The 14,277-nt window shown below is 39.7% G+C and overlaps 1 protein-coding gene across 8 annotated transcripts in view; it reads right to left on the bottom strand.

The window, feature by feature from the left end:
* JADE3 (jade family PHD finger 3) overlaps positions 1 to 14,277 on the bottom strand; it is a 64,765-nt gene that overhangs the window by 7,071 nt on the left and 43,417 nt on the right. For all 8 annotated transcript variants that reach the window (XM_085055886.1, XM_085055893.1, XM_085055879.1 and 5 more), the window contains 6 exons: positions 14,009 to 14,166; positions 11,987 to 12,177; positions 9,966 to 10,177; positions 7,200 to 7,367; positions 1,225 to 1,341; positions 295 to 768 (listed from right to left, as the gene is read on the bottom strand). In XM_085055886.1, the coding sequence (XP_084912012.1) occupies positions 295 to 768; positions 1,225 to 1,341; positions 7,200 to 7,367; positions 9,966 to 10,177; positions 11,987 to 12,177; positions 14,009 to 14,166 (1,320 nt within the window). The remainder of the gene's footprint in view (positions 1 to 294; positions 769 to 1,224; positions 1,342 to 7,199; positions 7,368 to 9,965; positions 10,178 to 11,986; positions 12,178 to 14,008; positions 14,167 to 14,277) is intronic.

Below are 14,277 nucleotides of genomic sequence, written 5' to 3'. Positions count from 1 at the left end.
CCACTGTGCATAGAAACATGCATCTTAAAATACGTAAAGGAATAACCTTTAAGCAAGTCAAGAAGCACTCCTTTCGCATTAGATCATTCACTGGACTAAGAGGGGACAGCTCCTGAAAGGCTCTGCACCAGGCAGTGCTGCATATCAAAAGATTGGAGTTGAGGGCGTTCCTTTTTTTGTTTTTTAAATTACTTTTAAAATCTTCTCCCTTTGCTTTCCCCACTCCCACTTTCATCCACAAAGACCTTGCTCACCTGCAAATAATTTTTCAAAATTTTACAAGTTAATTCTTACCCTCTCTAGGTCCTGCCTTAAATGCATGAACATCCTCATGCGAGTATGAATGCTATCTTCTTTTGGCTGCACCAAGCCATTTTCTTCATCCTCCTTGGGAGGAAACAATGGTTTGTTAAAGTTACTTTTTCGCTTTAATTTCCAGTAATTGTAGATGAAGTCTACAGCAAGTTTAGGAAGGCCCAGCTCTGCTGCAACATCCTCCACTTTAACTAGTGAGTAAAACTCTTCTTCCAGCTCTCGGAGTTTTTGGGCTCGCAGACTCGTTTTCTCACTCTCTGTTTGCTTCTGCTCTGGTACGCTTTTGGGGTGCTCCTCAACATCAGGCAGCGAATTCTGTTTGTTCTTGCTGTGCTTTAGACAATATGACTTGAACTTGACCTCATCCCCATCATCCAGGATAGTCTTCATCTCTAAGCTATGCTCAAAGGCACAGGTGACATGGAAGGCAGTGATGCAGCTTTTCACGGAGCACTGCAGACAAAAACCAAAAAACCTCAATTACTAACAGAAGCAGCAAACCAGAAAAAAAGGACATAACTACCTCAATTACACCAAAGTCCATCCCTACCAAACCCTATTTCCTACGCATTCTTAAAAATATTGATCCCTTTGAAGCTGGTATTACCCAATTTAGTATTTTCTTGTTTGCAAAGAGTGTTCAGTGGAAGGAGTTTTCTGTCCATCTTTGATACACATAGTAGTGACTCCTAAACATCTCAGCCTTATTTGAAAGAAGGTGACCCAGACTAATTCCTAAATCTCTGTCTAGTCAACTAATTTGATAGCAAACAGCTATGAAGAAGTAGGCATCTGTCCAAGTTTTCTCCATTGTAAAGCATCTCTGAACACAGGAAGAACAAAATGCAAAACCGAAACTGCCCTTCTGACAGACTCACCCTGCAGAGTCACTATGGGACAAATACGTACCTGAATGCAAGCACCAGTTTTCAGTTTGCACAAACTACACACTAGAGCCCATCGACTTGGTGGAATGTGAGACACCTTTGTGATTGGCTCCATCCTTTCTGGGCAAGCAATACTAACCTGTAAAGAAAAAAACCAGTGCAGAAAACAGTTATCAAAGGAAAAAAAACCCCAAGCTCTCCATTTGTACCAGAAGATGAAAACCATCCATTCATTTCTCCTGCTGCAAGATGTCCATGAGCTCGTACTTGTCAGAAAGAGATCCCAAAAGATCCCACACACACACAATAGCGTGCAATGCTATTAGTTTAACCTGGTGGCTCAAAGTTGCAATTCTTCAAAACATTTGAGGCACCTACAGCACTCCCTTGTTATTAACCGGTGCCCTGGTTCCAGCCAGGACAGGGTTGATTTTCGCAGTAGCCAGGAGGGAGTATGGCTAGGACCCAGAGGTTATCCTATATCAGCTCACATCATTTTCTGAGGATGGGGAAAGGGTTCTCTTCTGGTTGGGTAAGTGTGGTGTGAAGCAAGTGGTCGAGTAGCACTGGCTCCCTCTGTTACTGATATTGTAGCTCTTACTGTTATTCTTATTTCACTGCTCCTTCCAGTAAATTGTTCTTATCTCAATCCATGATTTTTACCATTTGTGTCTCCAAACCTCCTGTCCAGCCTGCTGCAGAGAAGTGGGGAGTGGTTTGAAGTGGTTCAATGGGAACACTAAATTGGGGAATACCATTCCTAAACCACTACCAGTTGAGAGACTGAAGCAAGTGATACTCAAATTTATTTCCATTACCTTGTGATTTTGTTTTTGGCTTTTTCCCCTGTGCTGCTTTCATAGGTCTAGCCTAAAAAGTACCAAAATACAAGGCCCTTAGAACAAAATAGGAGCACTTTCCTGAAAAGTTCCTTCTATAAAATCCCTAGATCTGCTACAGTATTGACTGTCAACTCAAGATTTGGGACAGAACCAGATCTATCAGTCAGTAGCCAGAGAGTTCCCAGCTCTGCCTCTCCACTGAGCACCCCCACTGCAAGAGGTGATTCTAATACATTTTTTAAACTATGAATTGTATAAAATATAATTTGAGAAAAAGTGCAAGAAACTTCTCTTATTGCAAAGCATGATATATTGTCTTGTGCTGGTTTTCACATACTTAGGGATGATCAATTTGTCTCTGGTAGACCAGATTACAGATATTACTAAAAGAAACAAAAAATATCAGATATGCACAGAATAGCTTTTCCTATTCTTTGTTACCCTGACTTCCACATATCCACTGTGATAGAAGTTTCTCAGCTGCCTGGTGTCTATACAGGGAAATGAGGACTGTCCTCCATTATTTGGACACTAAAACAGATGTATCTGTATCTATAGGCATCCCTGAGCCACTCCTGACAGGATTTATCCAAGCACAGAAACAAAAACTTTGAATGCTCTGAATGGAGTACTAGGCCAGTATGAGAATGGCACATGGCAGAAGATTTCAGTGGGATAACTGTCCCAAGAACACCAGTCTCTAAAAGCTTGGATTCTGACATTTCTACAACACTTGTTGAATTTGGCAGTTGTGTGCCTTGGAGGGTTACCTGGCTGAAGCAAAACCACAATGCTGATACTAGCTAGGAAGCTCTCCTTACTTTCTAAATACAATTCACCTGAATAGAGCAGACCTGTATTTCCAGTGGTAGGATATGGGCTTCTTCTCAAAGGGATCAAACCTAAGAATTCAATGAAAGGAGGTTCCTAGGTCATGCTCTATGGCACTGTGAGGCCAGAAGAAAGCTGATGGTTTAAAAAAGCAGTTAGGGATGAGATTTGAACAACTATTATTTTGTTTTTCTAGAAAACTTCAAGAGCATTATGCTACAGTGATTTTCATAGATTAACTCCACAGTAAGAGCCACCCAGGGAAATCTGGGTGGTATGAATTAGTTTAGCATGTGATAATTAAACTGGTGACATTACAAGAGCCAGCAGACAAAGCTAGATTTCCTAGCTTCCCTTTGAGGGACATCAATCACTTGATACACATATTCACTTAAAAACCTGTTTAATCCCTAAGGAGGAAAAGCTTTGCTTCAGCAGACCTCCTCAGTGAGACAGACTTACCCAAAGATAGCAGTGCTAAGTCATAGTTGCTATGCTCAGAATATTTTTGTACTCTCTCCTTATCATGCATTGCTTTAAGGATCATTTAAGTAGGTGGAAAAAACAGCTTTGCAAGAGATTACTTGGTTATTTCCACATTAGGAAAAAAATTGACTAGCAGTTCATGAATTAATGACATAAATTGATTCAAATAAGGTATATGTCAGTTACAGTACTTCACTCTCTGATGTGCCAAATGCAAGCCCACATCTTCTGGAATACACTGAAGTCAACTGGCTGCATGGCATTTCTAAAAGTCTTCATTAGGAAGACACTGAGATGCTTCAAAAGGGTCAGGTTTTAAAGAAGAAGAACAGTCAGGCAATATGTGATGCCTTCATAAGATGGAGGTAACAATTTAACTTCTTGTGGCCTTCCTATAAATTGGTGGACAAGTGACAAGGCTGTCCCTGGAATGCCTGAGTAGCTCAACAAAATCATGTACAGCACTCTTAAATATCACCAAATGTAGCTTTTTCACTTCTGAAAGGAAAAAGCCTTTCATGAACCTAACTTGACCACGCTCAAAACAGCTAACCAGCTGTTGCACAAGTACTTCTGAAACAATATTGTACAAAGATTGACTGTTACCACCATACTAAGAGGAAAGATTTCCTTTAGAAATTCAGGGATGGTATCCATGTGTCACATTGTCTATATTCTTTTCAAAAAGATACCAGATTCTTCAATGATTTTTTTGTTTGGAGACTGAGTAATACCAGCTTTCCACCGTGCTTCGCAACAGGAGCTGGGAATTGACCCAGACCTTTTCCCTCTCCCTCTCTGCCCCCTTAAATGTTCTCCCTGCTCCTTTCCCAGAGGAGACTCATAAGGTCAGGAAACATTTATACTAGAAATACTGTTCATTCAGCTTGTAATGCTGACTGTTGATATTATCCCACTTTGTAAAAGCACAAAGAGGGACTTAGAGAGTCAGGTGCAATTTATTTATACTGGCCTTGTGCCACCTGCATGTTTCTGCAGAGAGGAGTCAAGGCAAAGTCTGTTTGAACTTTGCTGTTCACAAGGGATCCAGAGAGCAGAGGCCAACCTTTTAATCCCCCAAGAACTCCCGTTCCTAGGCAGAAATGATCTATCTGCCATAACATGTAGTCATTTTCTCCATTTCTTCACCTTGAATCAGGTTACATCTTGACTGCTACACTCTGAAGAAGTTTTCTGAGAGTGGGAGATGTCACTGTTGAGCTGCTAGCAGAGAAAAGGACCCCAGTTTCAGTGTAGCAAGAAAAGCATTTATAATTTTGATTTCCATATATATATAGACTTTTCAGAGGTCGCCCAGATTGGTCAGCCAGAAACCTCCCCCTAGGCCTAATTGGCCAGGCCTGAACTGTCCAAATCTCGAGACACGGTTTGAAAAACATCCAGACTTTATCTTTGTTTATGAAACACAGCAGAATGTTCTCACGACAAAGACCTGTGCTAGCCACAGGGAGAGAGTGAAGATAATGGGTTGTTGAAGCCTATTATCTGCAACTGTTATGCACTTGATCATCAATCACCCTGCTGTCCTCTGATTCCCTGCTAACTGTGCCACCAACAGCTGCCCCAGTACACAAGGATCTGCATCAGTAGCTGGAAAGGGCAGCCACTCCCAAAAGCTGCTCCGAACAGTCAGTTTTATATTTCCTATAAAGCTGGGGGGTTATCACTTTCTGATTCAGCTACCACCACATTGGCTGGTAGAGGACATACCTGGAATGGGTTATCTAAGGCGGAGAAAGACCTTGAATTTTAAAACACTCAATACAGGTTTTCTGGTATCAGTGTTTCCTATATTGATTTTTTTTTTTTTTTAATTTAGAAGAATACCTTAAAAAAAAGAGGATATAAACCAATGATGAGTACACTTCAGAAAGTAAAAATCTTGAAATGTCCCAGTCAGTCAAGGGAGGGTAAAGAAAGCCTTTCAACAGCATTAACTCACAAGACGGCAGGGAAGAAAACATTTTAAGGTAGTGCTGAATGAATTCATACAGGAAAATACCTGGCACAATTGACTGCAACAATGCTAGACTATACTTGGTGACTCATGAAGCCTCTTTGAACCTTTTGCTACCAAGCACAAACATGTTTATATCCCCTTCCTCCCTGCATTCTGTCTTGCTCCACTTTGTTAGGGCCATAAGAGGAAATACCAGAGACTTTATAATTAATCTGTTTCTTTTTGTGAGTCCCAGGAGGCTAGTACCTCAGGGAGAGAAAAAATAGATATATGAGAATACACATTCTCTCATAAAGCATCCATCCCTGGGTCTTCAAACTCTATATGCCTTTCTTGCCAACTGCAGCACATAAGGCCAATCCAGAGAGGAAATGACCTGCTATTTCAGTCAAGATATACTAAGATTTTTCTCTCTTCTCTGGTGACTGAATTGTTTCTCAAGTGACTATACACAGGCCTGAGAGAATGGATCCAAGAGGCATTTCCCATGCCTGCAGGCAGGTGCCACCTCTTCACTAAGCCTGACATACTTGGCATTGGTGTGGAGAGGAAGTGTCCAGAGCCTGGAATCACTGAATGGGTAGTGGAAACAGCTGGATTCAAGTTCTCCCACCCTGGGTTTCTCTCCCTCAGCCAGAGGAAGCTGGGCGGGCAGAAATCCAGTGTGTGCCTCCTGCCCTGCCATCATCTGCTTTTCAAACCTCACTGTCCCTCTTCTGCTGTGAGAACAGCAAGGCAACCCCATGTAGAATGGACCTCTTAGAAAAACCAGTCAGCTCTGAGCTAGGAGAGCTTCCAGTGAAGACACTCCATAAGTACAGGAGGAAAAATGATTTTTTAAAAAATATTTTTTCTTTTTTTTTTTCCAACTCCTCTCTCCTTGAAGGTGAATGAGACGCCAGAAATGACAAGTAGCCTGAAAGGAAAAGTGCAACTGCAAAGATAACCTCCTTAAAAAGCAGATATATATGCCTAAAACAACTAAGACTACACATTACATTTGGTTGCTAAGTTAAAAAAAAAAAAAACCAAACCAAAATCTTAACATCTTGCTCAAAGCTGTGGACACATCAGGCCTGTTTGCACTTGGGAGCAGAAGATTCAGAAAATACTGTCACCTTGATTTCATGGTGCTGACAGATCTGACTACTGCCTCACATTAAACCACCCACCACAATGGATTTGTGAATCTTACCAGAAATGAAACATAAATATTCCAAGTGCAAAATTAAACAGGAACTCCATCTATACCTAAGTGAACTTTCTGTTTTATAGAACTACACTGTGATGCTACACTTGATTCAAAATAAGGAGGAAGTGTAAAACTTCATTACAAAACTCTCCATGTAGGTTATGCACAGATAGATCAAAAAAGCCTTTACTTACGAAGTATAACATGGAGATAAAAATTCTCATCTCCCCACCATTCAGAAAAATTTTAGTTCAAAGAAACCTTAACTACAAATCTTAGCATATGAACTGCAGAAATAATGCAGTGCAGGCATTCTTTAAACAAACAAAACTAAGAAAAAAGTGGAGGTATTCATGCAAATGACACATGGTTCTGAACATACAAATTAATAAAAAAAAAAAGACAATGAAGCTGCAGTTGTAAGATTCTGCTTACATCAGTAGCCCTTTCTATCATGTCACAGGTAGCATGACGACACCAAGAAGTGATTGCTGAGTAAATGAAGGTGACAAAGTGACTCATTAATAGAATATAAGCTGGACTCTCTCCCAGTCTTCACAGACTGAGCAGACTTACCAGAATAAAGTCAGACAAAGACCTTAAATCACGAGAATGTAAAAAGGCAGGAGGGAACGAGAAGGACAGGACAGAAATTAGGTTTTTACCTCTGGAATCCAAAGAGCACAGCTCACATGTGCCCACTTGGTCCCTGTCCTGGTAGCTTTCATGGCACCTCCTCTTTTGGGACAGAGGAGGCATTGAGGATGTATTCCCAAGACGCAGGTGCGACACAGCCAGCTCCCTTCGGGTACTTTTAAGATTCCATAGCAAGCCTTGGAGAAAAACAGATATTGAAACCATTGTGCTGAAATGATTTCACACACAAGCATTCACAATCACACAGAGCAAAGCCTTCAAAAAGTAAAGGTACAATCTGGCCTTCACTTAATTTTTCTGTTATTTCTTTACCTTAAAATGAGTCAAGTGATCCAAGAGATAAACAGCCTCAAAAGCAATTGTTTTTACACTTGTTTATAAAATATATCCATTGTGACTGCACAACAGCACTGGTGTTACAAGCATTCACCTTTGCTTCTAGTGACTTTTAAATTTCTGAAGTAAACAACATAGACATTTCTTTAAATTAGCTTCTGTATCCAATGCGTTTTAAAATCACAATTTCCTATTGCTAAAAACTTAACACTCTAACATAATTCTATTTAGATGTGAAGGTATTTAGATGTGAAGGGATATGAGCTGTTTGACTGAAAATCATTTACTGCAACATTAAATTAAGTCTGTGGTTACAGATCTCTGAACTTTTTTCTTTTACTACTTATATAATATTGCAACGAAAATCACAGCATAGACTGAAATTATAAGATGCTGGGTTTTATGCCTATTTCCCAAGTATTGTACTTAACCACATGGAAAATGAGAGATTCCTTAAGTTTTGCTAGGTTTGAGAATTGAAAGGAAAAAAAAAAAAGGAAAAGAAATAGTCTGACTTCCAATTCAAACTCCTCATGGTTCTTAATGGAACCAATGATGGATCCTGCTGTACGTACACATCCTCCCTGCCTCCCGTGAAGCTGAGAGTATCTGAAACCACTGGCTGCCACCAAGGTCTGATTTACTCAACCACTCCAAATTAAACTTTTATCAAAAGGCTGGATATTACAGGAAATCTCACCATTCCTAACACTATCTCTGGTAATGGTAACATTAAAAGACTCAAAAGAACAGGATCATTAGTTGTAACCATTCTTTCAGATTAAATCTAGTATAAAATTCCCATACTTGCATTCCCAGACTCCTGATTATAAGATCTCAGTATTTAATATTAAACAATATCACAAAACACTGCACATTTATGTCAGGCTTGTAGGGAGGGGGACTTTCCTGAATTAAATGCAGCAAGACTGACTAACCTAAATGCTTTTCTGATGTGATAACTCGTGTAGAAGCCCAACAGGGGGAGCTGCAATCCAAATTTTACAAGTGTTCTTTTCCTTCTCTGTGGCACATTCCTGCCAGAGTTCTTTCTGTTACTAGAGCAGAAGTGGCATCACATCTAAGATCATATCTAGGGTGTTGGAAATGGACTGAAACTATTTTTAATTTAAACCAATGAATAAGCAGAGGATGCCTAGACTACTAAGACAGTAATTTCACAATGTGTTTGAGCCAGCACAAGAGGGTACCAAGAAGGAGGAATTTTCTCACACTCCTCCTCCCCTCCACCTCCAAACTGTGTGATGACAAACAGACCTGAGGCTACTTGTTGAACCAAAGCTGATCCAGATTAAAAACGAAACAAGTTGCTGTTATCGCTAAGATTAGCTCTAGCCCAGACACGCTCCCTAGTTTGTTTCAGGCAGATCCAGCACAGGGAAGAGTGAGGGGCAAGGAGGCAGCAGACCATCAACTCAAGCTCAGCTCTCAGCAGACAACATGAGCCTTTGACTGCAAATCAATCATTACTCCTTAACAGGCACAAGCAAGGACTGAAGCAGACAGCCTAGCTGCCAGCTGTATTCCTGTCACTGGCCACCTTCCTGCCAACTCAGGGTCACACGGCTGCTTCACACAGGGACTCAGATCAGGAAAGCAAATGGGCTGGAAGCCAGCCCACTGTAAGCAGGGAGGTGACAGGTTGCTTTTCAGCCAGATATGTTTTCCAAATATTACTTGCAGTCAGTACAAAAAAAAACATTAAAAAAAAACCCCAAAACCCAAACTTCTTGGTCTATTTTTCCATTTATAGCAAAACCCCCCTCCAGAATAGGATGGGATGCACAGATGGGACCACAGCATTCATACCTCTTTTCTGATTATAAAGACACCCCTACCTGACTATGCTGAGCTCAGGCACTATAAAGTCTTGGCTACATCTGAAACGCTATAAACATGAGCACTATTCAGACTGAGACCATGGTTTTTGCAGGTGCTGATGCCTTCTAAAAAAGATCACTCTTTTCAAGTGCCTACATGTGGTTTCAGATGGCTAAATTTGGACAGTCTATGTCTGACTAATTAACTAGTCAGTCAAGGAAAAATAAAAGCTCTGAAACAAGTGATCTTTAGATTTCTCACAAACAGGCAAAACAGTATTTCCTGTCCTGTTGATCTTCAAAAGCAGGTTTAGTAATAGGGGGAAAATTGTTTACAGTCACAGAGGAAATACTTGCGAGTCCCAAAAACACACTTTGCATTCCTGTTAGACTGTAGCTGTCCCCTCATTAACTATGCTAGGCCACTTAATCTACTGTAATCGTTAGAGTCCAAAAATTCACCTCATTATTGCACCACCCTTCATATGTAGAAAACCGCAACGTCCTCCACTTAACATTTAATACCTGTTCAAATTCCACATTTGCCTGGCTAAACTTAGACCACAGGATAGTGTCAACATTTCTGCAGGCACTAACCTGATGGACACAAATATTACACTTGTCACAAAACACCATGTCGTTCCCATCTTCACTGTCCGGGGATCGGCACACATCACAGATGACATCCTCATCATATTCGATACCCAACCCTTCTTCAGTCTCGATGGCATGATTCATATTCTCATGGCAGTGCCGCTCCAGCACTTCAATTGTCTTTTCCATGGTGTTTTCATCCAGGAGCCCACATCCTACAACACAGAAAGGGAAGGGCAATTAGAGGACAGTCAGATGCTTCTGACTGAGTCAGAGAAGCAGGAAGAGAAAAATGACAACTTCTAGCAACTAATGCAGTAGACACAACATCTAAAAATAAAATAAAAATAGAAAAGATTTTTCACTCACAGACTAATTATAGTGTTGTTTTATAAATACAAGTAGAACTACTAGTTGAGTAAAACCACAAGGTTGCACCTTGAAGCAAACACTACAGCATATAAGACTGCAGTTGCAGTAACTGCTAGCTGCTCTCATAAAACCCTTCCTGCACCTCCATCATTTTAAGAAACATCTAATGAAATCCAAAAATCACACACTCTGTTCTTCTGAAGACTAATGTCCTGGGAAATAAAACGTACCAAGAATATTTCATATCTTAAAATGATACCAAAGTTGCACCAAGTCCGTTACTTGGGTGACCAAAGCATGATGATTATGAAAAATAGTTTTATTTTGTTGATGTTTTTTTTAAAAATAAAATAGTCGATAAATATACTGTTGCAATCCATACTATCTGTTCACCTGGACACTACACATGCTATATATACTCACCACTATCAAACTTAGCATAAGCAAGATCACTTAAAAAGTATTTGCTATGAGACTGGTCCTCAGCTGGCAGCTTCAGGACATGCACTGTGTAAAAAACCCTACAATGTTCACAACTACCTCTCCAAACTGCATCTTATCAAAACCTGTGGCTAGCACAGGTCTTTCCCATGAGAACTTCTTCTGTGTTTTATAAACAAAGAAAGTTTGGATGTTGTTAGAACAGTGTCTCGAGATTTGGACAGTTCAGGCCTGGCCAATCAGGCCTAGGGGGAGGTTTCTGACTGACCAATCTGGGTGACCTCTGAAAAGTCTATATAAGCTGAAATCAAAATAATAAAGCTCTCTTTTCTATGCCACGCTGAGAATCCGGGGATTTCTTCTCTGCTAGCGGCTCCACAGTGACAAAAACCCTTGGTCAAAAATGATCATGATGTTCACACCCCATGATACACTCAGGCCTTCAGATGCTGGGATATTCATGTAACATTAATTGAAGTGACTAATATTTTAACCAAGGCTACTAATTGTGATGGCTTGTTACAAACAATAAACAGGGAGAGTTATACTGGCCTCTCCCAAGTCCTAGTACTTTCTTATTCCCTGAATTAAAAGAATTACAGAATTATTCAGGTGGGAAGAAAAGGAAAGGATCTGCAATCACACATGGAAGAATACTAGCCCCACAGGCTATTCCACCACAATTCAGTTTTTCCACTGATAACTGTGGTATTATTTTCCATAGCTCACTCCCACTCATAGACCTCTATACCCACAACTTGCATGGAAAAAGAAAGTTTACTTCGCTGATTTTAAATGGGCTAACATGTGAAACTTAATTACTCTGTTGAGAATCCACCATGCAAGACCCTCAGAACTCTGAATTTGTAGATATGGTCCAAGTTTAAGAAAGGGAAACATCTGCTTTCCCTACAAAAAATCTTTAACTTTTGAAGTCCTAAAATTAATTCCACCTGGTGTGGGCTTTTTCTCTCCTGCCTCAGTCTGCAGAAGTTGCAGATGATTTTGGATGTGAATAAAGTTTTAGGCACAACAGGTAAAATATAAAACATTAACAGATCAAAAGAAGTAATTACTTTAACTCCTGTTTATCTTAGCATTTCCAATCAATTCTCATTCAGCAATCTTTAAGAGACCTTACACAGCAGACTACAACTCAAACAGCAAAAATTAAGTGCAGCTTTTAAAATGAGAACATGTTGTGGAATTACCCATTTCTGTAAGCTCTTCATTTAGCTCCTGGAGCCAAAAGATGTCCATGTCATCCAAGTCATAGCGACACACAGATTCTGCTAGTTCCAAAATGTTGATGTAACCTGGTTCTGTGGGTTCTTGGCTGGAACAGTGGATGTATTTCCTGGGTCGTGTATACAGTACTTCTTTTACTTTTTCTGCTACAACCCTGTGAGTGAAGAGGAATAAAAGAAATACTTACAGCTTTTTAAGACCCATCCTTGAAAGACATAAAGTATTTGCTATAAGTGCAAAGAAACCTGGTGTTTCACAGATTTTAAGCTAGTGAGTAAGTGTAGTCAGGCAAGGAAGATAGGATTCTGAAAATGTCATTTCTTCAAACAAAATGTTCCAAGGTTTACTATATATACAGAATCCTTTTTAAAATGTAAGCCTGTGCATATGATTTTCAATTTAACAAATGCTACTAGTACGACAAAGCAACTGTTTCTGAAACCCACAGAAAGTATTATGCACAAAACCAATACAATCTTTGTCCTATATTCTTCCTAAATGATATAAGGAAACCTTGCCAACCGATCTCTTGAAAATACCAGCTTTTTCAGGAAAATTTGATTTATTCTACTGTAGTGTCTGTGTGAAAAATCCTTGCTCACCATTTGGGATACACAGTCTACCCTTATTTTGTAGATGACACCTTATCTACATTACAAATACGTTATTTTTGTTACGCAAGAAATGTTCTGATGCCAAGCAAAAACGTAAAGGGGAAAAGTCATCCAAGAAGCAAAGGAGAAAAAGATTTGTGTTCTCAACCTTTCAAGTATTTTCAGAGATAAAACTCAGCATTTGGTTAGTTTGATTTTGGAATGGAAAGAATAATCTTAACTAGATAAAGTTCAATCTTTCTCTGAATTCAATGCAAAAAGCCCTACATGTGGAAGGAAGCCAGAGAGATACAGAATGGAACAGTGCCATGCATGAGTAGCTCTACATGCTTTCTGGAGCTGACCCTCCACAGGACAAGGAAAAGATAAAACTGTGGAAAATGAGGCAGCAAAGAAGGAGGAGGCAGCTGTCAAGCTGCATCCCACATAATTCTTACTGGAAATGTGGATTATCAATGTTAGCACAATGTCCTTCTGCCATTTTTGTCCACCTTCACCCTGCTCATTTTTTTCTCTAATTCCCTTGTGAACTTTTTTTTTTCCTCTGGTCCAGCCAAATCTATAGCAATTTTTTCTTCTAATATAATACTACTGGTATGAGATGCAATATATTTATTTTTAATAACCTGGTACTGACAATAGCCTCAGTGGAAATTAAATTATGCTGGCATCAGTGCTTTCACCGGACAATTCATTTATCTTTGTCTTGAAGACCACGCTGGCAATAACCTTTCTATGTTGAAAAAACACACTTTGTTTCCACCAGGAAGGGCTGCAAGACTACAGTGCTATGTTTCCCTAGTCTAAACACAGTGTGAGAGAACAGAAGGTTCTTTATCTATCTCCAGAATCTGAGATCACTCAACTTCTATAATATTAAGCAGCCAGCTGTGGTGAGAGAAGGTAGAAAGCATTGAGAATAACCAAAATTAAGTTATATGAACAAATGAGTAACTTTATCAGGTATCAGTGATTACTCCATGTCTAGTGCTCTATATCAGCATGCTGTGTAGGGAAACCTTTCAAGTAATATGCATAAGATATGGGTTTTTTTAATTTATTCAACTCCCTGTACTCAAATAAAAAACAGCTTTTAATCCACAGCACCATGTGACTGAGGAAAAAAGATCTTTTTACACTCACAGTGTAGATACTGTAACAGTATACAGACAGAATGAGATCTGAAGTGCCACAAAAATGTTTTCCAAATTGGCACTTTCATGGTTTAAGAACATGTCTGAAGGCTGCTACACAGAAGATTTAAACATACCAACAGAGAAAAGCTGACTGCACTTAGACAACTTGGTTTTGAGAGACCATCTTCTCTGAGTTGACAGTTTGTGCACATGATCCATGTCTGATCATCAATACCTGAGAGAAGGCTGTGGAATAGTTTCTGGACTGGCTGGAACTTGAACCCCTTTCTCCCATTCTTGCTTCCATGTGTCTGCAAAGATGTAATACTCATCAGGGTTGACATGGTGAGAATCTGGTAGTTTCATGGCACTAATGAGATCCTTGCGGAACACCTGCAGAGAAGACAGAGTAAAAAGATGGATTTGAGAAAGAGCATTGCGCTAAAGAATGCGGCAGGTATTTTTCTTAATCTACATTGAAACAATGCATATATACTGATAATT

This window comes from Lichenostomus cassidix, chromosome 1 (assembly GCF_008360975.1).
Source record: "Lichenostomus cassidix isolate B80296 chromosome 1, HeHo_3.0, whole genome shotgun sequence".
Classification (NCBI taxonomy): domain Eukaryota; kingdom Metazoa; phylum Chordata; class Aves; order Passeriformes; family Meliphagidae; genus Lichenostomus; species Lichenostomus cassidix.
This window is presented reverse-complemented; position numbering and strand designations above follow the sequence as displayed.